This window comes from Perca fluviatilis, chromosome 14 (assembly GCF_010015445.1).
Source record: "Perca fluviatilis chromosome 14, GENO_Pfluv_1.0, whole genome shotgun sequence".
Lineage (NCBI taxonomy): Eukaryota > Metazoa > Chordata > Actinopteri > Perciformes > Percidae > Perca > Perca fluviatilis.
Genome location: NC_053125.1, coordinates 31,255,096 through 31,279,857, shown reverse-complemented (window position 1 = coordinate 31,279,857; position 24,762 = coordinate 31,255,096). Strand labels below are relative to the sequence as shown.

Here is a 24,762-nt window from a genome sequence, read left to right as displayed (position 1 = left end):
CTTGAATTACATAAAGCACCAATATTCAATATTTCTGTTTACATGCAGCCGTAAACAAACATTCTGAATGTGCAGTATACATGTCCAAAGACTGCTTCTAAAACCTGAATAATACAGACATATCACGTCTTCATCAAAAAATGCTATATTCAGAAAAAAAGGCCTTATTTTGAAAACCCAAATAGAATATGATGTTTACATGACATTACAATAGTGTAATATTTACATCGTTTACATATATATCTTCACACGGTCTTTTAAAATTAGTCTTGCAGTCTCTGTCTCTTATTAAAGACATCCAGAGCCAACCGCCAAAATGAAAGCAGGAAGCAGTTGAGTTCTTCCTCATTTTATTTTAATTCAGTATTTTGACTTCCTTCTGCTTTTTACTTCTCCTTTACATTTCTGAGAAAAATATTCTACATTTTATTTTTAATATTCTATGTTTTACCTTTGAGATGTATGCATAATATTTCCTCAATTTGTTCATGGACTGGATTATGACATTTAACCTGCGATGGTCTCTGGGCTTAAAAGAAACTACCACCCTTATCTAGACGTATGAAGGGAGCCAAACAAATGACTGTTGAGAAACGCTGTTTGTCGGTCTCAAACAGTTTCTCATTGTGTTTGCACTGTTTGCGTTCAGAGCCTCCAGCAGACCCAGAGGTCCTCTACGCCTCAGTGAGGAAGACCTGAACACCATCACACCAGTCCAACCAGTGGAGTCCAGACGGCCAATCGCTGGTCCCCAGAGACCATCACACCAGTCCAACCAGTGGAGTCCAGACGGCCAATCACTGGTCCCCAGAGACCCTCACATCTACATCTACATAGCCCTGGTGTATTTGTCGGAGATTTTAAACCTTTGCAAGCACAAAAAGGTCAGTCCAGTCATCCAATCAACTGGCTTTAGAAGTCCCAAGGTCGAGGTACAAACTGTGCGGTCAGCCCTATATTCCCACATTTCTAAGATTTTTCTTAAAATTAAGGTTAGGGTTATGTTTGCAATAAACAAAGAGATGGGCGCACCAGATTTAGCTAAAAGCTACATTCCATCTGTAGTCCATTGCTACTGGATAATAGGTTGGGTGTAATTGGCTACCAAATTGGGAGAAAGGAGGATACAATCTGATACGTATTTATAAAAAAGGAAATGTGGGTAATTTTGGAAAAAAATCTTAGAAATGTGGGAACTGTGGAAACATAGGGCCTAATTTTGAAAAAAAAAAAACTTAAAAATGTGGGAACATAGACCTGTGGGACCATTGGACTGTGGGAACATAGGCATGCTCCCCAAACTGTGGGGGGGTCACTCTTTTGCAGTTGCTGCCCCGAGATTTTGGAACAAGTTACCACCTGGCATTCACACCATTACAGACCCCCTAACTCTCTTTTGAAATCCAAACTTAAAACTTCTTTATTTAGAATGGCTTTTAATGCACAGTAGTGTTGCAGCATTTTCCCTTTCTGTCTCCTGTTTATATGCAACAGTTTTAGATTTGACTGTATTTTATGTTTTACTCTTTTTTATTGTATGGTACATTTTTTTATTCTTGGTCCTTCAAGCACATTGGATACCTGTTGGTTGCTGTGAAGCACTTTATGAATAAATGTTGATTGATGTTAATGCAGCTACAAAGAGACAAACAACTCACATTTTAAGCATGTTTGCATTCTTTAGATGTGTTTCGATGTGTTCAAAAAAATGCTTCTTATGTAAGTCATACATGTGTTCCTCTCTAAGTGTTTCATACATTGCACAACAACCAGCAAATATCTACTGAACAGAGTTTAATGATAATAACTATTTACTGATATTTATATTGTATTTTTGAGCTTGTTTCTGTGCAGGATCAATAAACTCTGGTGTCAGCGGTTGTTTTCCTCCTGTTCTGGTTGTGGCTAACCGATCCACGCTTCTCTTCAGCGGAGATAAAGGAGAACAGAGAACAAACACACCGCAGGCTATAAATAGCCAGCAGTTGGAAACTATTACATGAAACACAAACAGCTACTAAGCAGAGCGTCTGAGGTTAGATTCTGTAGTCGGTGAAGATTCAGTCTGTACAAGTTTACATACAAGTTTAAAAGTCACAGAAATCTTATTCAGTCCCATAGTTTATTATGTCATTATGAGCATGTATACAGGACTTTTCCACACAAGACATATTCACTGTTACACTATGACTGCTTTACATTTTTCACCGGCAACTTTTCATAACATACAAGCCATCAGACGGCACACCCACTTCCATGGATACATCCCAATTCTTCTAGCAGATTGTCACGTTAATAAGAATACAGCTAGAAGTTAATACATGAAATCAAAGCAAACTGACAGCTGGAGGTCCACTACAAGTATGTTTGTTCCAGAATAATGAAACCTTTTTTACCATCTGATCCGTCATCTGAAGCCACGTGACACAGCCAGGTCACACATCCTTACTATCTTCCCTCTTGGCACATATTTTTGTATTTAAACTGTATGGGTGGAACGGTACACAGGTTCATACCTCGGCATTAACTATGTTTTTTTGCATTGTCTGTGGTCACTGAAATAGTTGTTCCAGGCCTCTCTAGTTTCCACTCTGCCACGACCTCCTGTAGCTTCTCAGCTAGTTGAGTGCTTGTGTGCTGCTCACACAGGGGTCGCGTCTGTACAACTGACGCTTTCATTTCCCACTCAGAGTCAATAAAATGAGCAGTCACTGTGAGATAGCTTCCCGTAGCACGAGAAGTCCAACCATCAGTCGTTAGTAAAACAGAGGGTGCAGCTGACAACTCGTGTTCCATCAACGTCCATGTTTAGTTGTATATGGAAGGGACTACAGTTTGCCTCATGTGTGGACGGGATGGCATGTTGTAACGAGGTTCGAGTACATGCAGCAAATACTTGAAGCCATGTTCCTCTACAAGTGAATACGGGCGCATTAAAGATGACATGGAAATTCCGATTGCTTCAGGGATTTTGTTGGCCTTATTTGTATTTGTATCTAAAGGCTGGTTAGGGAGGAGAAGTTGGACAGTGTTTTTTGTATCGTTCCAGTGATTGGCACATCTGGGTGATGGCGTCGGATATGCGTCGGATATATCGCCTGTACTACTGGAACTGACTGGGAAACCAAAGTTTTCCCAAACTCACATACCCAACAACTGCCGAACAACGCCGACACACAGTCACACACACACAACTAACTCTTGTGGGCCGCCACCACTCGCCATACTCATCCTTAGTGCTGCTATCTCAGACTCTCATTCACTAGACCGTCGAGTCCACCTGACAAAAAACTGCATACATAGGCCGGAGCTCGGCTACATAGGCTGCGCGCCAAGCTTCAGAGCGGCGGGGCTACAGATAAGGTGTCCCTAAAGAACCCACGTATCTAACAGTAGTTCTGCATTACATTAATTCATTTGCACGCAAGTTTTATTCATTTGTATACCGTGTATTCTCCGTGTAAATTGATGCACCGAACCGTGACGCCCGTACCTTTTCGGTTCAATATGAATACATGTACCGTTCCACCCCTATTAAACTGTACGTTTTTATACCCCTGGGCAATAACTGCCATTCCTGCACAGATGTACATTTTAAAATCAGACACTTTATATAAGTAGTTTTATATTTTTTGTAAAACTCTCTTTTGGATGAAAGCATCATATCAGAAAACAGAACAGAGACCAAACTCAGATAGTTAAAATAAAATAATCGAAAACCCGCGCACACCGCGGCGATTGCTACAAACATTATGAATAACATTATTAAGCTGCATAGCAGCACACACGCGCACACACACACACAAAACTGCAGTTTTGTAGTGCTTCCCAGCAACTTTCCTTATTTATTTTAAATTTGAGGGTTTTATTTAACATGTCGACACTTTTTTTAAGCTTTTGCCGTTTTTCTCACACACACAGAAAGCAGAAGGAGACACTGCAGGTGGCAGATGAAATATCATTCTTCAAAATAAAGTTATTTTTAAATTAAATAAACCCTGAAACCAATCATTTTTACATGGGTTTTGTTAGTAGATGTAAAGGTAGTCAGGTCAAGTCTAGGTGAAATTTACTAAGAAAGAATGAGTGCATCTTGTTTCTAAGAAAGAGAATTGCCAGTAATGTTTACTTGAGCATTTTATATACAAAAAAAAAAATCTTAATGGCAAGTAAACTTTACCTTAGACTTTCCTGAATAAAATGTACAAGGAGTTTCTATGTGGAATTTGTTAACTAGCTTTTTTTAAGTAAATGCCAACCGGAATTTTTTTCATTGCAGATTCATTGCCAAGTAGGTTTACGCAACAAGGAATGAGCAGGCGAGATGAGCAGCGAGCTACAGAGGTCTGTAAATTCACTTCCTTACCACATCAGGCCGTATTAGATATGGACAACAGGAGCATAAATTACTGGTGATGATCAGCTGTTGCTGTCTGCAGATCCAACATCATCTGCTCCACACCTGTTCATAACAATAAACTACTTTTAGATACAAAGACAGACTCTATCTTTAGGGAAATGACAACTACAGTCTGACAACATGTAAGCAAATAAACTTCATCAACAACATTCATCTCTGTGATTATAAACTAACAAGACACTAACTGAGCTGCTAACAGCAGGAAGAGAAACCACGCGGCTGCTACACCCCCTACACAGAGGAAACGGGTGTTAGAACTGCTCTGACCAACCTCAGACCCCCCGCACCTTGTGTTGAGACTGGTCTGGTCTACCACCTGGTGGTGTTCTGTCAGTACTGCATCTCCACTGTCCTCACAGGAAACACTCTGAATCACTGACCTTACACACACTCAACAATTAATCACTCTCTCTCTACCAGTCTGGTGTTGATGATTTGTCTCCAACAGCTCCACACTGAGCATGATCAGTGATCCAAATCAAAAACTCCCACAATGCTGTGCAGCTGCAGAACACCGACTGATTTTCAGGCTTTAAAACAACATTTTCCACATTACTGTAAATCTTAATGCTCATTGACAAATGATGCAAATGCATACAGAGGATAAATTACTTTTTATGTCTTTACTTGTTAAAAGATATATAAGAAAATACATAATATATATATGAACTGTTTATACTTTTGTATGTGGCAACACACTTATTGTATTTTTATATTGTATTTTAGTTTTATTTGTTCTTAAAAATAAACTTTAGTTTAAAAGCATAATTAGGACGGAAGCGCCACTTTTAAGATTGACCATATTATCGTTTTACACTAAGAAGGCCCGACACAACATGAGACTTTGCTCCAAGTATCACCAGGGGCTCTAGACATGAACTCAGCACTGAGAACATTGTTTGTGTACCCAAGTAAGTAGTAAGTAACAACTTACTTTAGCTGTTGGTGTTTCCGGGCGTGTTTCCAGTCAAAAAGTGTCCATCTCCAAACACGGATGAACGGGCTGCATAGGAGGAAATGCCATTCTTATATAAGGCTCCTTTTTCAACTACAAGTTCAATATTGTTTTTCAATAACAACAAAACAACAAATTAGCCGTGGATTTATATGGAACTAAGTTTTAGGAGCTTTCCATCTTTACTCTCCTCCCTGTTACGGAGCATTCAGAGATGGTAGCGGCCGGAATCTGCTAAAGTGAGTTGTTCAAAATCTTTTTTAGTAAACTCTGTGTACACAAACAATGTTGTCAATGCTGAGTTCATGTGTAGAGCCCCTGGTGATACTTGGAGCAAAGTCTCATGTTGTGTCAAGCTTTAAAAATAGTGATTTTGATGTGATAATGGTAGTGGCCCTAGCTCTCCCATTCAAAAGGCCATTTGACCCAAAACGAAAATACGGTCAATCTTAAAAGTGGCGCTTCTGTCCTAATTATGATTTTAAACTAAAGTTTGACTTGGGTACATTCACAAAAAAGACCCTAGGTTGCATTTTGGTGAGAGTTACACTTTAACTCATTCAGTCCCATGCCAGAAGCTTGCTGTGTTTCTGTATGTCTACAATCTATTTTCCCCTGAATGCATCATGTTAGCTTCATATATAACTTTAACAGCAGCTCCCTATCACTGCTGAGAGTGGGAATGAGAGAACATTATAAAACTCTCTTTGGATGACAGCATCATATCAGTTGAGTCAGACAGCCAACGGGTGGCAGCACAGCACCTTCTCTTTCTTTAGACATGTTCAGGTCAGTTCAAAGTTCATTCTGTATTTTTCAATTCAACAGTCACTATATTAGAGAAATGTCCAAACCAACAGTTAATACATTTCAGAAACACTCTGCAGCAGAAAACTGAACAGAGACAAAATTACAGTTAAACGACACAGAGGCGGGTGCAACAATCATTATTATTAATATTATTATAGTGCATTGGCAATAACACAGCTATTTAAACAATATGAACTCCACAGCAGCTGCAGACATGTTTGTGCGCACACACACACAAACACACACACACACACACAATGCGTCTCACCATCTTTGTGGGGACCCGTCATTTACATAATGCATTCCCTAGCCCCTTATCCTAACCTTAACCATCACAACTAAATGCCTAACCTTAACCTTAACCCAAACCTAATCATAACCTAATTCTAACCCAAATCCTAAAACCAAGTCTTAACCCTCAAACAGCCCTTTTAACTTGTGGGGTCCAGCATTTTGGCCCCACAAAGCTGTCAGGACCCCACAAGTATACAGTATTCCCGTTTTTTGGATCCCACAAATATAGTTAAACAAGACAACACACATACACACACACACACACACACACACACACACACACACACACACACACACAAGACAACGCTACGTTTCCTAGCAACCTTCCTGTGAACAGTACCATCCATCCCAGAGAGTGTGTTGTTGAACTCACCTGTCTGAACGTGAAGTGGAGGATCATCCATCAGCATGTTAGCATTTAGCATGTTAGCCACAACCAGCATGCACCTGTTGGTGAAGTAACATGGCAGCAGGTGTGTTTGATTTCTGTCACCTAGCATGCTGGGTGGGTGGGGCCCACCCAGCATGCCTTGATAACATGCTGTTAACAGATGTTACTACATTTGAGGATAACAGGAGGGTTAAGGTAGATGTTACCTTTTCACCTCTGGGACATTCATTCTCTCACATACATACCTTTATTAAAGTGTCTAGGGTTAATAAATATTATTTGATGCATACATTGAGCCAATCATGTGCCGTGGCTTTGAGAAGAAAGAAAGCATGATGTAATGCAGTCAGACAGCCAGCAGGAGGCAGCTTTCACTCTGTTCTCCAGAGGACCATTTCACTGGGAAGGCTTTTAGTGTGTCTCAACCCGAGCACTTCTGTTAGTGCACTAATAAGACGGTTCTGGGGTCTCATTCATAAAACTTTGCATAGGATCCTTACTAAAAGTGTACATATGCCCAAAAGCCAAAAATAAAAAAATATCAGATTTATAAAACCGTGCATATGCACATCTGTAAGCAATGTTCCCTTTATACAGTAAAACACAGATTACCCACAAGTGTGCATACGTGACTCAGCCTTTTATCCCGCCCTGTGCACGCCCATTTTTAATCATAAATAGTCAATGCAAAGCACTTCATGAATGCTGATCAGTATGTTAATGACCCTGGCTTGCAGTTGTTCTTTCGTTACGCCGAATCATGATGACCGACGGCGGGGAAAAAGTGTAGGAAGTGTAGGGAAACCTGATTATAGACTACCTATATCAATAACACCATCCAAAACGGGAGGCATTACGGGACTCGGGTACAGCTTCGATATACCAGAACTATATGATAAGATTTAACAGAACTATATACTATATCCAAAAAAGCCTTAGTGATGAAGTTGAAGATTATATATAATATTTATAAAAAAACACTTAGCAGTTTGACGGTTTCCCCCAGAGTGGCGAGGACCTGTATTTGGACCGGGATGGCACAGTTCCGGCATGTTGCCCTCTCTAATGGACCCAATTCAGTACATAGATCCAAGAGCTCAGCTTTAGGGAATCTAAATCGGCAAATTAGCCAGTCATCGTCATGGTCCCTGAAGTCTCTTTCTCTCCTGATTCTTCCATTGGGGGTTAGTCCTCCTGCGGGGCCAGCATGATTGTTAACACTTTGCCAAAATCACAGCATCTAGTGGTATCCCACACACTGAGATACAATCTGAAGACAAAAGTCTAATAGGCAAATACACTTTTCTTCATGCAGGTTTTGTCACAAACAGTATTAAGGTTAGGACTGATGATGAGGACATTAAGGGTAACGATTGTGCGAGAGCTTAACGGCTGTATTTCCAGATTTTGACATTTGATGATATATGCACAGTATTAAAGACATATATTATGTTATTTACACTGTATTCTGCCATTATCTAATGCTCGGGTATGTTGGATTCACGTAGGGTACAGATTTGATCATTGGCAAATTATCAAAAGATGTTTTATCAATATTAATAAAGTTATGAATATGGTTATTAATAACTGTATCAAATTGACAAACAATCAAAACGGGACACCACCCTGCTTGTCAGGGACCAATAATCAAACTGTGGAACAGTCTCATTTCTGTAAAAATCCTTTAAAAGGAATTAAAGGAAGGGGTGATTTCGAGCGCGACCCGTTCGACCAGCAGTTATCACAACAAATACACAAATAATCACCAGCAACTGCTAATTAAGTATAATTGAATTTATTAACGTCACAATTATCAGTAGCCAATCAATAGTCCTTCAATAATAAAACGTATATACATTTTACAATATCACAACCAAACAAAGCAAAACAAAAGCAGCATGTCTTGTGGACACGTCTGTGTCTGTGTGTGTGGGTGTGTGTGTGTGTGCATGTGTGTGAATGTGTGTGAGAGAGAGTGTGTAAAAGGGGAGGGGCGGTGTCGAAATGTAGTTCTAATACAAAAACAACTCCAAAAATGGCTACTCCTGTGAGCTGCACAAAACCATTTAGCCTCAAGAGGGCAGTAGTGGTGCTGAGTGCACGGAGAGGAGCTGAAGAAGCCGAGGTGGGGTTGCTAGGCAACGCGCACGTTTATACCATATGCTAAATTACCCATTAGCTCTATACAAATCCCACGTGGTTAAGCTAGCAGCGTTAGCTCGGGAGCTACGTGGTTAGCTTATATGTCCGTGTGTGGGTTAGTAAAAGGAACAGAATAAAGGAGGAAAGGAAAAGAAACACTCTGATCTTAGTTATAGATAATGGCCAGCTCCCTCAGCCACCCAGGTGTGGACCCCACGTGTAGTTAGGACAGACTGAGACTTTTGATTTACCGAGGGAAACGGCCACTATAACCACTCTAGTGGCTAACAGCTGATTCACCGCGATTATCTCGCGGACAGTAACTAAACTCCTTCAAAGGAGTGGTTTCACAGGTAGCGTTTACGGTTTTAACCCAGCTACTTAACACAACAAAAATCAAACGGTATAATGATCAGTTATACATTCACAGCAACAGATTAGTAACCAGATATGACCAATACATGATTACAATCAGATCACATTAATGGCCCAGCGGTAGCGAACCCTTTGCTCATTAATAACAAACCAAAACGCACTAGTTCTAACATCTGCCCAGAACTGTGTAAAGCCTTACTGTGCGTTGTTTGTCAGTTAAATCTCTCGCCAGAGTTTAACGATCCGTTTCGTCGAGAGCAGGAGACGATACTTGATCCACGTCGACAAGCAAGAAACAGAACGACGTCCTTCTCTTGAATCCAGGCTGATTAAACCCGCTGCAGATAGAGGGAATACCAGTATTTCAGTATTTCCTCGGATCCCCTTTGTATATCAGACCGATATAAATTTGTCCCAGCTCAACTCGACCAGCGAGGTGATGCTGGCTAGCTAGCCTGGACTAGAGTGCTTCCTGTGGTGACCTGGGTCACCGTGGAAAGAGCGAAGAAACACACAGTGCCGACAGCTTTTATCCTACCTCCGCCTCCTAGTGGCGGGGTGGTGCATTCAAAGACCCGACAGCCAATGGGAAAGCTGCAACTTTGTCACAGGTGTGAAGCAGTTCTTTGTCTTACCACCAGTCTGCCTTGCCTAGCATGTGGTGAAGGTAGAATCTCCATCTTGGCGACTCTGCCTGTAGGAGTTTGGTGAAACTGGCTTTGGGATTCACATGTAGGCCAAGATCCTTTGTCCTTGCCTTCCCTGTGTCTCAGCAGTCAGCTCAATCTGAGCCAAATCACTGTTTAACCAGCTTCTTGGTCCCCAAAATGTCTTTATAGTCCACTCTTTTCTCTTGTTTGATGCTTGGTAAAGATGACTAATGCTTTCTCTTCTGTTGTAACTAAACTCTTTCTGGTTTATCTTCTTTATAGTCCGAGATTTTTCTTCAAACTGCAGAATATTTTAAAATTAAAGTCCCAATCAGACACACAAAACAGTCAAGCAGAGCAGCTCAGCTAATGACTTCAGACAGATTTCAACTTTGAAATGAAAACAGGAAAGGTCTAGTTTCACCTGAGTCTGCATTTTTCACATGCCATGACTTCCCTTAACTGCCCGAACTGACAGCATCAATGTTGTGTCAATCATCAGGTCCCACCAACCGCACCCCCCACCTCCAGCCTCCCTCCCTCCATCCCAGAAATGCAAATCGGCTGGTGCCCGTGGGCTAATGCCACATATGGCTAATACATCCCAGGCTCGGTGTAACTTGGCTCACAGCCAGTGAGCTGTTTAGGAACGTTATGTTTTTTCTTTCAAAAGGCTAGAAAGGTTATAATGTTCAGTTTGTGTTGCTGTTGAACTGTACTTTCTTATATAGAGAGGTGTTTCTATTATTTTGCCAACCCTTTTATATCAATGAGTTAAATATCAGACGAAAATATGGACATGTAATAACACCTCCATTCTCTCTCCCTCCCTCCCTCCATCCCAGAGATGCAAATCGGCTGGTGCCCGTGGGCACTCGGCTGATGCCACATATAACGTGGCTCACAGCCAGTGAGCTGTTTAGGAACGTTATGTTTTTTTCTTTCAAAGGCTAGAAAGGTTATAATGTTCAGTTTGTGTTGTGTTGAACTGCATTCAGGTGTTACTATTAGTATTATTTAGTCCACCCTTTTAAATCAATGAGCTAAATAACAGAAGAAAACATGGACATGTAATAACACATGTAGAGTTTAATAACCTAATTGTATTTTGTATGTTTCAAAACATTTTACTAATCAACTTTTAAAAAGTCGACTGCCTGTTGCTGCTCTGACTGAATGGATTTAAGGCATCTCTTGAAGACAAATCAGGTGTAACCAGTTGTACAGAGGGCGGTCGCTTCCAGACTCTTCTGTGTTTACACCTCAGAGTGAGCCAAGTTCTGAATGTAACCTGAGCTGTGAGATCAGCCCACTTTTACACACATTTGCGTCGCAAAAGCCTGACAGCAAATGACTCCCTTCAATTTATAGCGTTGTGTAGATCCAGGACACAGGGGGTTAGTTAAGACAACAGATCAACACCTTCCCCCCTGTCATGGCTCCATTTGTCTTCCTGTTGTTCCTTCTTTCTGACGCAACTTCTGGTAAATATCAGCTTTGATTGGGGAAAGATTCAGACATTATTTCTGACCTGTGTTTTCATGATGAATGTGTTTAAAACACAGATAGTTTGTGTATGAATAATGGAGGAGCAGTTATACATGTAATATTTCAAAACTAGGCTTATATGTAGGCTACGTCTGAAGTATGTAAGGGATGCCGTTAATGGAGAGCAAGCCAGTGTTATGGTTTAACAGGCGACAGAGGTTTTAAGCCTGGACGTTATTGTAAAGAAACATTGAGATTGGGTCTACACAGAAATACAAGTCTATATCCTCGACCTTCCACTTCGCTCTAAATGGCTGCCTGAATGGCTCCAATCACATCACCGTCTTCTAAAGTTTTGGCATTGTATGAATGAAGTCCTGTGATATCTCTGCAGTTGTGAATGATCAGTGAAGGTCTCCATCAGGTGAGACATAAAGAGACCTTCTGCAGGGACACACTTGAGAAGGCCTTTTAAATAACATTAATTATTATTTATTAATGTGTTTTTTATTGTTTAGTCGATGTGGTAACAGTGCACCCTGGAGAGGATGTCACTCTGCCATATGTGGCTGCGGACCTCCCTGTCAGAGCTGTAGAGTGGACCAGACCTGATCTGGAGCCAGATAATGTCCTCTTTTGCAGAGATGGACACTTGGAAACAGAAGACCAGCATCCATCCTTTAAGGACAGGGTGGAGCTGGTGGACAGAGATCTGAAGGACGGAGACGTGTCTTTAATTCTGAAGAATGTGAACATCAACGACCAAGGAACATACGAGTGTCGAGTTGAACCAGCTGATTTCACACGTAAAAAGAGAGCCATCATTGACTCTGAGCCAATCAGAACCATCCGTCTGCAGGTTCCAGAGCCAGGTGAGTGAGTTCTCATATGCTGTTTGATTTTAAGTTTTCAGTTGGTTTTTGTTTGTCTGAGGACAAATCGCAGCTACAGGAAGAGTTGTGTTTTCACATTATACACATCGGTCCGACTCCTGTCTCATATCGATAAAATAATCTGCCAACATATTTCCACGACTAATTGACTGCATGATTGGCTCCATTCATTCACATCACAGTCTTCTTAAGTGTTGACATTGTGGGAATGAAGTGAACGTCTCCATCAGGTGAGACATAAAGAGAACTTCTGCAGGGCCACAGTATTTATATGTCTTGTATTGTTTTCTATTGTTTGTCAGACCTGATAGTGGTAACAGTGCACCCTGGAGATGATGTCACTCTGCCATGTCAGGCTGCTGATATCTCCATCAGAGCTGTAGAGTGGACCAGATCTGACCTGGAGCCAGACTACGTCCTCTATTACAGCGATGGATACCTGGATCCAACCCGCCAGCATCCATCCTTTAAGGACAGGGTGGACCTGGTGGACAGAGATCTGAAGGACGGAGACGTGTCTTTAACTCTGAAGAATGTGAGCAGCATCGACCAAGGAATATACGGGTGTCGAGTTGCATCAGCTGGTTTCAGACGTAGAAGAGAGCCTTCATCGACTCTGAGCCAATCAGAATCATCCGTCTGCAGGTTAGAGACCCAGCAGGTGAGTGAGTCTCTCTCAGTGAGTTTTTCTGAGTATCAGGTTGTAGCTGCAGTTTCAAACATCAGAGAGGGTGATGAGGATATCCAGACATTCCCTGACTCGTGTTTTTCATCTTCAGGTCCAAACAGTGAAAACTCTGTCGATGAAAACTACATGGATGAAAATACAATGTATGATGATCCAAATGATAACTTGCCTCGTGGATACTTTGGATTGTCAGGTTTTGCAGCGCCTCTTTTAACAGTTGTTTTAACTGTTGTAGTGGGTGTTTGCCTGAAATATAAAAGACGTAAGGACAGGAGATCAAGATCTGCCGCTGATGACGTTCAGGTCATCTGACTAGTCATTGGGCGGTTTACACCTGACTGTTTTCACACTCATCGTTTATTCCACACTCTTCTTTCTCTGGGGGTGAGGTCATGTTTAAATCTGCTGTTTGATCTGTTTCAACCATTTTCTCTGCTCCAGGAATCCCACACTTTTTTCATGTAGAAGTACTGTTACTTTTAAAAATATTAATAGTTACTCCCCTCTGTGAATCTCTACCTGGTGGAGGAGTCTGTGTATCTGAATCTGAGATCTGTATTATCTGGAGCTCTGAGATCCTGTAGGGTCTCCTATGATGAGTGGGTCCCAGAGGAGGGTCAGACTAAGAGAGAATCACTTCAAAAGTCTACCTTTAGAGGAACTAAAATAGTTTACTCGAGTAAGAAACTCCTGTGGCTTATCTAAAAGTACTCACTTTATATGAATATTTCTCATGTGAAAACAAAATTACTTAGTTGATATTGTGTAAAGATGTACTCATGTACTCAGATAAAAGTCAAAATTGGTTTGAATGAAGCAGCTTACACAGTTTGGCAGTAGGTGTTGTATAGCTTATTTTAACAGTTGCGGTGTTTGTTTGCTGAACATGTATTGTATAGCATGTATAGAAAAGTATGGGCAACAATTCAGAGTCCCCTGTTGCTGATGATCAAAGCGTTTAACTACTGCAGTGTTATTACAAAGTTTATATTTGCACATCAAAATAAAACATAGCTGCTGTTGAACTCTGAGCTCATAAGGAGAGTTAAAAACTGACAGTTGTATTTTCTGCTTTACGGCTGTGAGCCCATCCTACTACAGCTATGTACACACTGATACATGTAGACTGTAGCTATTGTACACACTGATACATGTAGACTGTAGCTATGTACATACATGTAGACTGTAGCTATGTACACACTGATACATGTAGACTGTAGCTATGTACACACTGATACATGTAGACTACAGTTATCTACACACTGATTGTTTACTGAGCAATCAAACACACAGGCTGGCTGTCTATCATCTAATATCAGTCATTTTCAGCATTCAGTATTGATTAATTTGCATCCTCACATTATTTCTATTCTTGTTAATACTTTACAGAAACAGTCTGACTTGTACGTTTGTTGGTGTGTCAGTACTGCATCTCCACTGTCCTCACAGGAAACACTCTGAATCACTGACCTTAAAAACACTCAACAATTAATCACTCTCTCTCTCTCTACCAGTCTGGTGTTGATGTTTTGTCTCCAACAGCTCCACACTGAGCATGCTCAGTGATCCAAATCAAACACTCCCACAATGCTGTGCAGCTGCAGAACACCGACTGATTTTCAGGCTTTAAAACAACATTTTCCACATTACTGTAAATCTTAATGCTCAAAGACAAATGATGCAGATGCATACAGAGAATAAATCACTTTTATGTCTTCACTTGTTAAAAGATATATAAGAAAATACATAATATATATATATATATATATATATGAACTGTTTATAATTTTGTATGTTGCAACACATTTATTGTATTTGTATATTGTATTGTAGTTATATTTGTTCTTAAAAATAAACTTTAGTTTAAAAGCATAATTAGGACGGAAGAGCCACTTTTAAGATTGACCGTATTGTTTTACACTAAAAAGGCTCAACACATTAGACTTTGCTCCAAGTATCACCAGAGGCTCTAAACATGAACTCAGCGTTGAGAACATTGTTTGTATACACAGAGTTTACTAAAAAGAAAGGTTTTAAACAACTCACTTTAGCTGTTGGTGTTTCTGAGTGTTTTTCAAGTCAAAAATTGTCCATCTCCAAACGCGGATGAACGGACTCCATAGGAGGAAATGTCATTATTATATGAGGCTCCTTTTTCAACTACAAGGTCAATATTGTTTTTCGCTAATGACAAAACAACAAATTATCCGTGCATTTATATGGAACTAAGCTTTAGGAGCTTTCCATCTTTACTCTCCTCCCGCTTACGTTGCATTCGGAGATGGTAGCGCTCGGAAACACCAACAGCTAAAGTGAGTTGTTCAAAACCTTTTTTAGTAAACTCTTTGTACACAAACAATGTTCTCAGTGCTGAGTTCATGTGTAGAGCCCCTGGTGATACTTGGAGAAAAGTTTCATGTTGTGTTGAGTCTTCTTAGTGTTTTAAACATAGTGATTTTGATGCGATCATAGTAGTTCCCCTAGCACTCTCATTCAAAAGGCCATTTGACCCAAAACGAGAATACGGTCAATCTTAAAGTGGTGCTTCCGTCCTAATTATGAATTTAAACTAAAGTTTGACTTGGGTACATTCACAAAGGGACCCTAGGTTGCATTTTGGCGAGAGTTACACTTTAACTCTTTCAGTGTCATGCCAGAAGCTAGCTGTATTTCTGTACGTCTACAATCTATTTCCCCCTGAATGCATCATGTTACTTCATATATATATATATTTAACAGCAGCTCCCTATCACTGCTGAGAGTGGGAATGAGATGCACAGTGTAAAACTCTCTTAGGATCAAAGCATCATATCAGTTGAGTCAGACAGCCAGCAGGTGGCAGCACAGCACCTTCTCTTTCTTTACACATGCTCAGTTCAGCTCACAGTTCACTCTGTTGGCTTGGTCTTTCATTTATGTATTTTTCAATTCAACCGTAACTATATTAGAACAATGTTTTGAGGACAAAATAAAGTGCATTAACATGTCAACACACACATGACATCATATCACAGGGTGCCATAACCAACAGTTTCAGAAACACTCTGCAGCAGAAAACGGAACAGAGACCAAAGTCAGACTTTTATTAACATTATTATAGTGCATTGGCAACAACACAGCTATTTAAACAATATGGACTGCACAGCAGCTGCAGACACGTGTGTGCACACACACACACACACACACACACACACACACACACAAACACACACACACACACACACAATGCGTCTCACCATCTTTGTGGGGACCCCGTCATTAACATAATGCATTCTCTAGCATCTTACCCTAACCTTAACCATCACAACTAAATGCCTAACCTTAACCCAAACCTAACCATAACCTAATTCTAACCTTAATCCTAAAACCAAGTCTTAACCCTCAAACTGCCCTTTAAGGTTGCGGGGTCCAGCATTTTGGCCCCACAAAGCTGTTCGAACCCAACAAGTATACTGTATTCCCGTTTTTTGGACCCCACAAATGTAGTTAAACAAGAAAACACACACACACACACACATGCTACGTTTCCTAGCAACCTTCATCTGAACAGTACCGTCCATCCCAGAGAGCTTGTTGTTGAACTCACCTATCTGAACCTGAAATGGAGGATTATCCATCAGCATGTTAGCATTTAGCATGTTAGCCACACCCAGCATGCACCTGTTGGTGAATAACAGTGGTGAAAACATACATACCTTTATTAAAGTGTCTAGGGTTAATAAAGATTATTTGATGCATACATTGAGCCAATCATGTGCTGAGGCTTTGAGAAGAAGGAAATCATGATGTAATGCAGTCAGACAGCCAGCAGGAGGCAGCTTCTCTCTGTTCTCCAGTATGGAATGATTTTCTTCAGAATTAAATAAATGAATAAATACATAAATAAATGCATCAATACATACATACATGAATAAATAAATAAATATGCCTTTGAAATACATCATGAAATAAATAAATGAGGCAATAAATATAATTAAAATAATTGAATAAATGTAATTATTTCATGGTACTTTTATTATAAGAAACGTGAAACCCGGCTTAAAGGTTGCTCAGTTCTCCCAACCATCCTTTAAAAAACAATCTGGTGATGCTTTCAGCAAGAGGATCCCAACACACAGACACACTGACTCACCTGGACGGTGTCCAAGTCTGTTCTGATGCTGCTCAAATGGACAAACAACACACCTGTGTTCCAGGCAGCCGTCCAGGTAAACCACACAAAGGGAATGTATACCTGGGCCAAGTTCACACTGACATTAGGTAACATAAGCCAAATTATTGAGCTTAATGAGCCCAATCTGTAACAGGAAGTTCAAAGTAAAGTCTGCTTTGTCTCTCTTTATATCTATTATAAAACAAAGATCATAAACTATAAACCTTTATTTAAGTTTTTTTTTTTACTTTTGATCAAGATCCTGCTTCTCAAACAGAAGAGAATTAAAGTCAATAAAACAGGATATTCAACCTTTTTTGAACTGACTCCTATAGCTGACAGATGAGATTTCATCTGCATTGGTTGAAAGCACGTTGAAGTTTGCACCTCCCCCACCCTCTCAGTCTGAGTCAGGATGTACTCTGTTATCATCCAGTATGTCTGAACAGACTGTGGAAGTTTCACAGCAAACAACTACATGTACAGTTAAATATCTGACTGTTTCTGTCTGATATTTAACTGAACTCAACACTAAATATGATCTATAGAAGCAGATATTATGGCTATGATTCTCTTCTTTGTGTAACATTAGAGTCATCACTTCAGAATAAAATGTTCCACTGCTACATTTCCAGAAGAGGATGGAGACAAAGAGCAACTGAGAACAACTTCTGTACGTTGGCAGTTATTCATGTCCTGATCAATTATCAATGATATCAGCTGCATCTGTTCTTCATCAAGACAAACACAGCAGCTGTTAGCGTGCAGCCTTTTCTTCCACAATCAGCTGAGTCACCGTACGTACAACAACTGCATGGGAACAATCATGCTCACTGAGGAGGTGGTGCAGTAAACCAACATCTAGACTCAGATAGATAGATAGATTAGAAAGACTTTTATTGATCCCAAATTAGGAAATTTCAGTGCTACAGCAGCAAAATATCAGACACATCCATAATATATAATAAATAAATACTGGGATACAACACAAGTACAAATGTTCAAAAAATAAAGTGTGTGCAAACGTATACACAAGTTTATAATAAAATGTACAACTACTTAAATAGTATGTATAAAGATGTAAGTACAACCTATGTTTGTGCATGTTCTACTTAGTGCAGTATTGTGATGTATATGAGTCTTATCTTGCATCTTTTTCCTGGGTGAAAGTCTTGTGTTTTCTCCTTAACTTCTTCAGGACATGAACACCTGTTTCCTGGGTGAAAGTCTTGTGTTTTCTCCTTAAAGTGATGGTTCGGAGTAATTTACCCTAGGGTCCTTTGCACCATGACCTCGAGCCAAACACCCCCCCAGAAGCTTTTTTCACCTGGGTCTAACATTGGGAGCGTTAGCTTAGAGTAAGCGTTAGCGCTGTTAAATAATAGCTTATGCTTGTCTCTCCTGTTGTTGTAAGTTGCTCATACTAATTACAACACTGAAAAGAGATGCAACAAAATATTTTTTTAATTTAACTTATTTTTTAAAGTAAGTGCTGTAATATAACTAGCAGGAGACAAGTAATAATTGAGGTAAGTTTGGAGACATTACCTTATTTAATCATTAAATTAATACATATTTTTGTTGTATCTCTTTTCAGTGTAGTAATTTGTAGACAGCCCTAAGCACTCGTCTAATTGCAAGTAGCAGCAGCAGCAGCAGCAACAACAGCAGAGAGCTGAAGAGAGCAGGCAAGTGTTCATAAACTTCTGGTGTACTTACAAACTTTCCAATCCATCGTTTTATGAGCGCATAACCTATATATAGTGTGGACCTTTGGTATCATTTCGGGCATTATTAGTGGGGTCATTTACGAGATACAAACGTGGGTCCATTAGCCCCTGCGCTAAGCTATTCAGCGGCTAACGCTACTCTACGCTAACTCGCCCAATGTTAGACCCAGGTGAAAAAAGCTTCTGGGGGGGTGTTTGGCTCGAGGTCATGGTGCAAAGGACCCTAGGGTAAATTACTCCGAACCATCACTTTAACTTCTTCAGGACATGAACACCTGTTTCCTGGGTGAAAGTCTTGTGTTTTCTCCTTAACTTCTTCAGGACATGAACTCTACTCCCCAGCTTTAAAGCTGTGTGTTTAAGGAGCCAAACAGCCACAGCCTGGGATACAATTACAGTGCTTTATTTTTTTAAGTTATTTTTTGACATTTAGGCTTTATTAGTGACATCTGTATATGGGCGCGCGCTCTACCACTAGGTCATCCAGGCACCCTACAGAGCTTTCCTTTTCACAGCTTTATGTACGAATGATTCATGAGAACAGGCCGCCTGGCTCCACAAGAGAAGAAGAAGCTCACCATTGACATCAGGACTGAAGAAACAATTGTAGCACTTGACGTTTGATTTTGTTAATGTACTTTTTGTTTCTTGGTGTTGTGATGACCCCAGCCTCTCTGCCAGGAGTTCCAGTTGTTATAAATAAGTGTTTTGGCAGCTTACTCTCATGTTGTCCCGTTTGTGTCACAGCCAGAGCCAGGTTGTGACTGTCTGTGATTGAGGGGCTCGTACATGATGGTGGAAATGTTTGCAATGTCAGAGTGTGACATTATTGGTAAGTAGGCTGTCTGGGTTAAACACAAGCTGCTATACTGTTTTAACATGTCACTTATCTGTTCTGAGGAAAGTGTTTGTGGTTGCCAAGCTGTGGGTGAGTGGTGACCTATACAGGTAGTAAATGCTAAGATGCTGCCCGCCTCTGCTGCTGCATTTGCCACCGCTATGGTTTTAGCCTCTGCAGCGTTTCGCATTTCTCACTGTGACCTTCATCGCTGCACTTTGTTCTACAGGTTTGGTGCACAGGCCGTTCTGTGTAGATTTAACCATGGTTCTCTTGTTTTGAGCCTTTTATCGCAGAGGCTTTTGTATCTTGGGTCAGTATAAGCGTGTGCTGATTAAACTGTTGCATGACACCAGCAGTAAATGTTTTATTCAGAATTAAATAAATGAATAAATACAATACAAGTACAAATACAAATACAAATACAAATACAAGAAGGAAAGCATGATGTAATGCAGTCAGACAGCCAGCAGGAGGCAGCTACTCTCTGTTCTCCAGTATGGAATGCCGTTTTATTCAGAATTAAATGAATGCTGTTTTATTCAGAATTAAAAAATGCCGTTTTATTCAGAATTAAATAAATGCCGTTTTATTCAGAACTAAATAAATGAATAAATACATAAATAAATGCATCAATACATACATACATGAATAAATAAATAAATATGCCTTTGAAATACATCATGAAATAAATAAATGAGGCAATAAATATAATTAAAATAATTAAATAAATGTAAGATTTCCTGGTACTTTTATTATAAGAAACGTGAAACCCGGCTTAAAGGTTGCTCAGTTCTCCCAACCATCCTTTATAAAACAATCTGGTGATGCTTTGGTTCCCCCCCCCCAACCCCACCCCTCCCCGTGGTAGACTTAATTTAGAATGTGAAGAGGATTCAGGTAGAGTAAGTTTTGTTTATGTAGTAAGCTGTAAGTGAAGCTGTTGAACCTGTTGATACATGTATTAAAATTCCCCTCTACGTAATCTATCTTTCTATCTATCTATCTACAGTATGTACTGTTGATCTAGAAACACCCACCACGCCCGTGCTCCAGGGAACCGCAGCAAGAGGATACCAGCACACAGACACACTGACTCACCTGGACGGTGTCCAAGTCTGTTCTGATGCCGCTCAACTGGACAAACAACAAACCTGTGTTCCAGGCATTGTCCAGGTAAACCACACAAAGGGAATCTATACCTGGGCCAAGTTCACAATGACATTAGATAACAAAAGCCAAATTATTGAGCTTAATGAGCCCAATCTGTAACAGGAAGTTCAAAGTAAAGTCTGCTTTGTCTCTCTTTATATCTATTATAAAACAAAGATCATAAACCATAAACCTTTATTTAAGTTTTTATTATTATTGTTGAGCCCATGCTGCCTTTTTCACCCAGGACAGACCAGGTGATTTTTGGTTGTTGCACGGTATGGTACTACACTGGTTGCTTTAGAAATAATCATGATGTTGTTTAGACTTCAGTTTGAGTCTCTCTCTGTGGACCATCTGGACCAAACACAGATCATCTTTTCTTCTTTAAATCGGTTTGATGAAATGGGTGTTTATGTGTTTTAGTTTAACATATTTGTCATGGGTGTGGTTTTGCCGAAGAATCTAAACGTAACATGTTTTCCATTCCGACAGAATAACTTGATGTTCTGAACTGTATGTAACAAATAAATTAAAGGGGTGATAGAATGCAAAACCGATTTGACCCTGTCATAGTTGAATAACGACAGTTTGGTGGGTAAATAGGACATACATAGAAGCTCAAAGTCCCACTGACACCCCTTTACTATGAAAATCTCATATTTTGAAACTGCCTCTGAAAACGGGCGAATCCCAACAAAGCTGAGTTGCTTGCGCAAGCATCTCAAAATCCGGAACCTTAAGAGAACAGTCACGCCCCAACATTTACATAGGCTACACAACTGACCTGAGATCAGGTAGTTTTCTGAATCTAGCTAGGTCACGCAGATCTCTGCTATTCCATTACAACATTCACTTCTGAAACTTTTTTATGCGAGAAATCAACCATATAAAGCTCGAATATGGGCCGCTTTACGAAAATGGATGGCTAATTGCAAATTTTCTCCGACTGTGTGTCGGAGTTTAGTGCCGGTGTTGGTGCTGCCTGGGTTGCTACATCGCCGCCCTGACCGCAGTGTCAGCGAGAGCTTGTACGCCCCGCAATCTTTTACCGCGCGCCCCGAGGTTCCAGTTAATCTTATAATGGGTATGTGTGTTGAGTTATTTAAACAAACAATCGGGAAATAAAGCCTCTTTGGCTGCGAGTCTCATTGATAGAGCCGCGGTGAGATGGAGTCCATCAATGAGAGCTAGCTAGCCTCCTCCTAACTCTGACATTCACAAAAATACATTCAATTGAAATCCGAAATCGGACAAGTGTTAGCTAAGCTTTGTAAGACCCTTGAGGAACCTGTAATATTCATGCCGTGGCGAAATTCAAACTGTAAATATACTTTAGTTATGCGGAAAGTGAGCGCAGCGGTATTTCCCCATTGTAATGAATGGGACATATAGCAAGCAGCTGCTCGTCCTACAAAGACGCATGCGTTCATAAAAATGCCTTAAAATCAAATCGGACACAACGGTTAGCTTTATAAGACATTGGGGAATGATGTTGTATAAGTGGGTGGCGAGAAATTCAAACAGTAAATATAATTTAGTTATGGCGAAAGTGTAGCTAGCTAGCTGCGGTATTTCCCCATTGTAATGAATGGGACATATAGCAAGCAGCTGCTTGTCCTACAAAGACGCCTACGCGTTCATAAAAATGCCTTAAAACAAATCGGACACAACGGTTAGCTTTATAAGACATTGGGGAATGATGTTGTATAAGTGGTGGGCCGAAATTCAAACTGTAAATATAATTTAGTTATGGCGACAATGTAGCTAGCTAGCTAGCTGCGGTATTTCCCCATTGTAATGAATGGGACATATAGCAGCAGCTGCTCGTCCTACAAAGACGCATACCGTTCGCAAAAATGCCTTAAAATCAAACGGACAACACCGGTTAGCTTTATAAGACATTGTGGAATGTGTTGTATAAGTGGCGTGACGAAATTCAAACAGTAAATATAATTTAGTTATGGCGAAAGTGTAGCTAGCTAGCTGCGGTATTTCCCCATTGTAATGAATGGGACATATAGCAAGCAGCTGCTGGTCCTACAAAGACGCCTTGCGTTCATAAAAATGCCTTAAAATCAAATCGGACACAACGGTTAGCTTTATAAGACATTGGGACATTCAAAACCGTAAATGTATTATTTATAGATATAGTTATGCCGGCAGCTGGCCGCGGAGCCCCGTATGCAGTATCCACAAAGGGTGACTTTGCGCTGGGTATGGAGCCCCATTAGGAGACCATAAGGAACAGTATGAAATACCCTATATAATCATTCTATCACCCCTTTAAGTATTTTCACATATTGAGGTATTAATGCAGTTCTTTTTCTGTCTGTCCACTGGGCCTTTTGTCCATGGAAGTGTTTAAACTGATCTTTCTGCAGATTTCCTGGAAGTGAAAGACTTCCCAGTGAAATAATCCCCTGGAGAACAGAGTGAAGCTGCCTCCTGCTACGGAACAAGTCCTGATTCCTTTTCTGCGCCATAATATCATGTTAGAAAGAGACACCAAGGGGTCCTGACCAAGCGTCAAGTATTTGACGAGTTAGGAGTGAGAATGTGTATGGCAGGCAGGGGCGGGATGGCGGCTGCATGTCTTCTCAGTTTAGTTTATTTAGTTTTTTTGCTGATGTGTTGTTTTGAATATTGATTTGGTTATTAAATATGAGTGTTATCCTCTGGCAGCCTACTCTCGTGTTCTCCCCGTTTTGGTCACAGCCTGAGAGCTGCGTCAGGACAGATTTTACCCACATGTTAGAATCCACCTATTCTAAGAGGAAACTTGACCTCATCGTTGTTTGTTGGTTGGTTCTTGCTGACTGTCCATATTTCAGTGGAACCAGCCAGTCCAGTTTGGTGTGGAAACAAGAGTCATCGAGCCGAATCACAACTTTTGAATTCTTTCTTTATCCTGTACCCTGAATTAATGCTTTTAGTGGCATCACAATTACCCAGAGCCCACATAAAAGTCACAAACAGCATCTCTTTGTCTCAGTAACTCATAAGGTACTTTATTTTATACCAGGTTTGACTCAGTGTGAAGTGGGTCGAACATGAACTAACCTAATCAATATCTCTCTGGCCTTGAGCAGCTTGTATAACCATAACCTCATACACATGGTGAACTCTTAACTCTTTACTGTCTCTCTCTGTCTCTGACCAGTAGCTGCACCATAAACCCCCTCACTGATTAACACTGCTCATCTTTTCCCTGTAACTCAATGATAAAACAGTTTTGATTTCAAAATGTTGAGGCAAACATCTTCAGCCTGAACTCTGATCTGATCGGGAGATTCAAACATCGACATGTGATGTTCTTATTTTAGTTTCCTGTTCCAGGAGGTCTCTGGCGGTGAGCCCAGTCACTGAGTCTCGTCTTTGTTTCTCTTATATGTCATCAGACTGCAGCAGCAGGACGTCAGTAAGGAAAGCTGAGGGAAGACCCAGAGTGTGTGGAGCTTTAGACTCAGGAGTCTTCATGTTTTTATTTCAAAGTTTAAAGTTGATATCTGTCTGAACTCATCAGCTGAGCTGCTCTGCTGCACACAGAGTCAATAAACATCCAATATAATCCTTCATAATAAAAACCTGACCAGTGTGTTTTGTGGTAGGAAGTCATTTGACTGTTTACTCTGACTTTAATCATCAGTAACCCTCAGCAGAGCAGTCAAACCAGACAAACCTGTCCCTGATCAACAGCAGCAGCATGATAATCTCCTCCTCCCTCACTGATAAACACTGCAGGTCCTCTCACTGGAACATGATGACAAGACTTAGTCATTG

The 24,762-nt window shown here is 40.4% G+C and overlaps 1 protein-coding gene and 2 pseudogenes across 1 annotated transcript in view; 2 read left to right on the top strand and 1 right to left on the bottom strand.

The window, feature by feature from the left end:
* Positions 1–1,881, top strand: part of LOC120572802 (low affinity immunoglobulin gamma Fc region receptor II-like) — a 395,648-nt gene extending 393,767 nt beyond the window's left edge. The window contains 1 exon segment of the mRNA XM_039822251.1: positions 650–1,881. Coding sequence (XP_039678185.1) covers positions 650–699 — 50 coding nt within the window. The 3' untranslated portion in view covers positions 700–1,881.
* The window catches only part of LOC120572864, a 642,621-nt pseudogene that overhangs the window by 557,038 nt on the left and 60,821 nt on the right, over positions 1–24,762 (bottom strand).
* LOC120572818 overlaps positions 11,236–24,762 on the top strand; it is a 37,569-nt pseudogene continuing 24,042 nt past the window's right edge.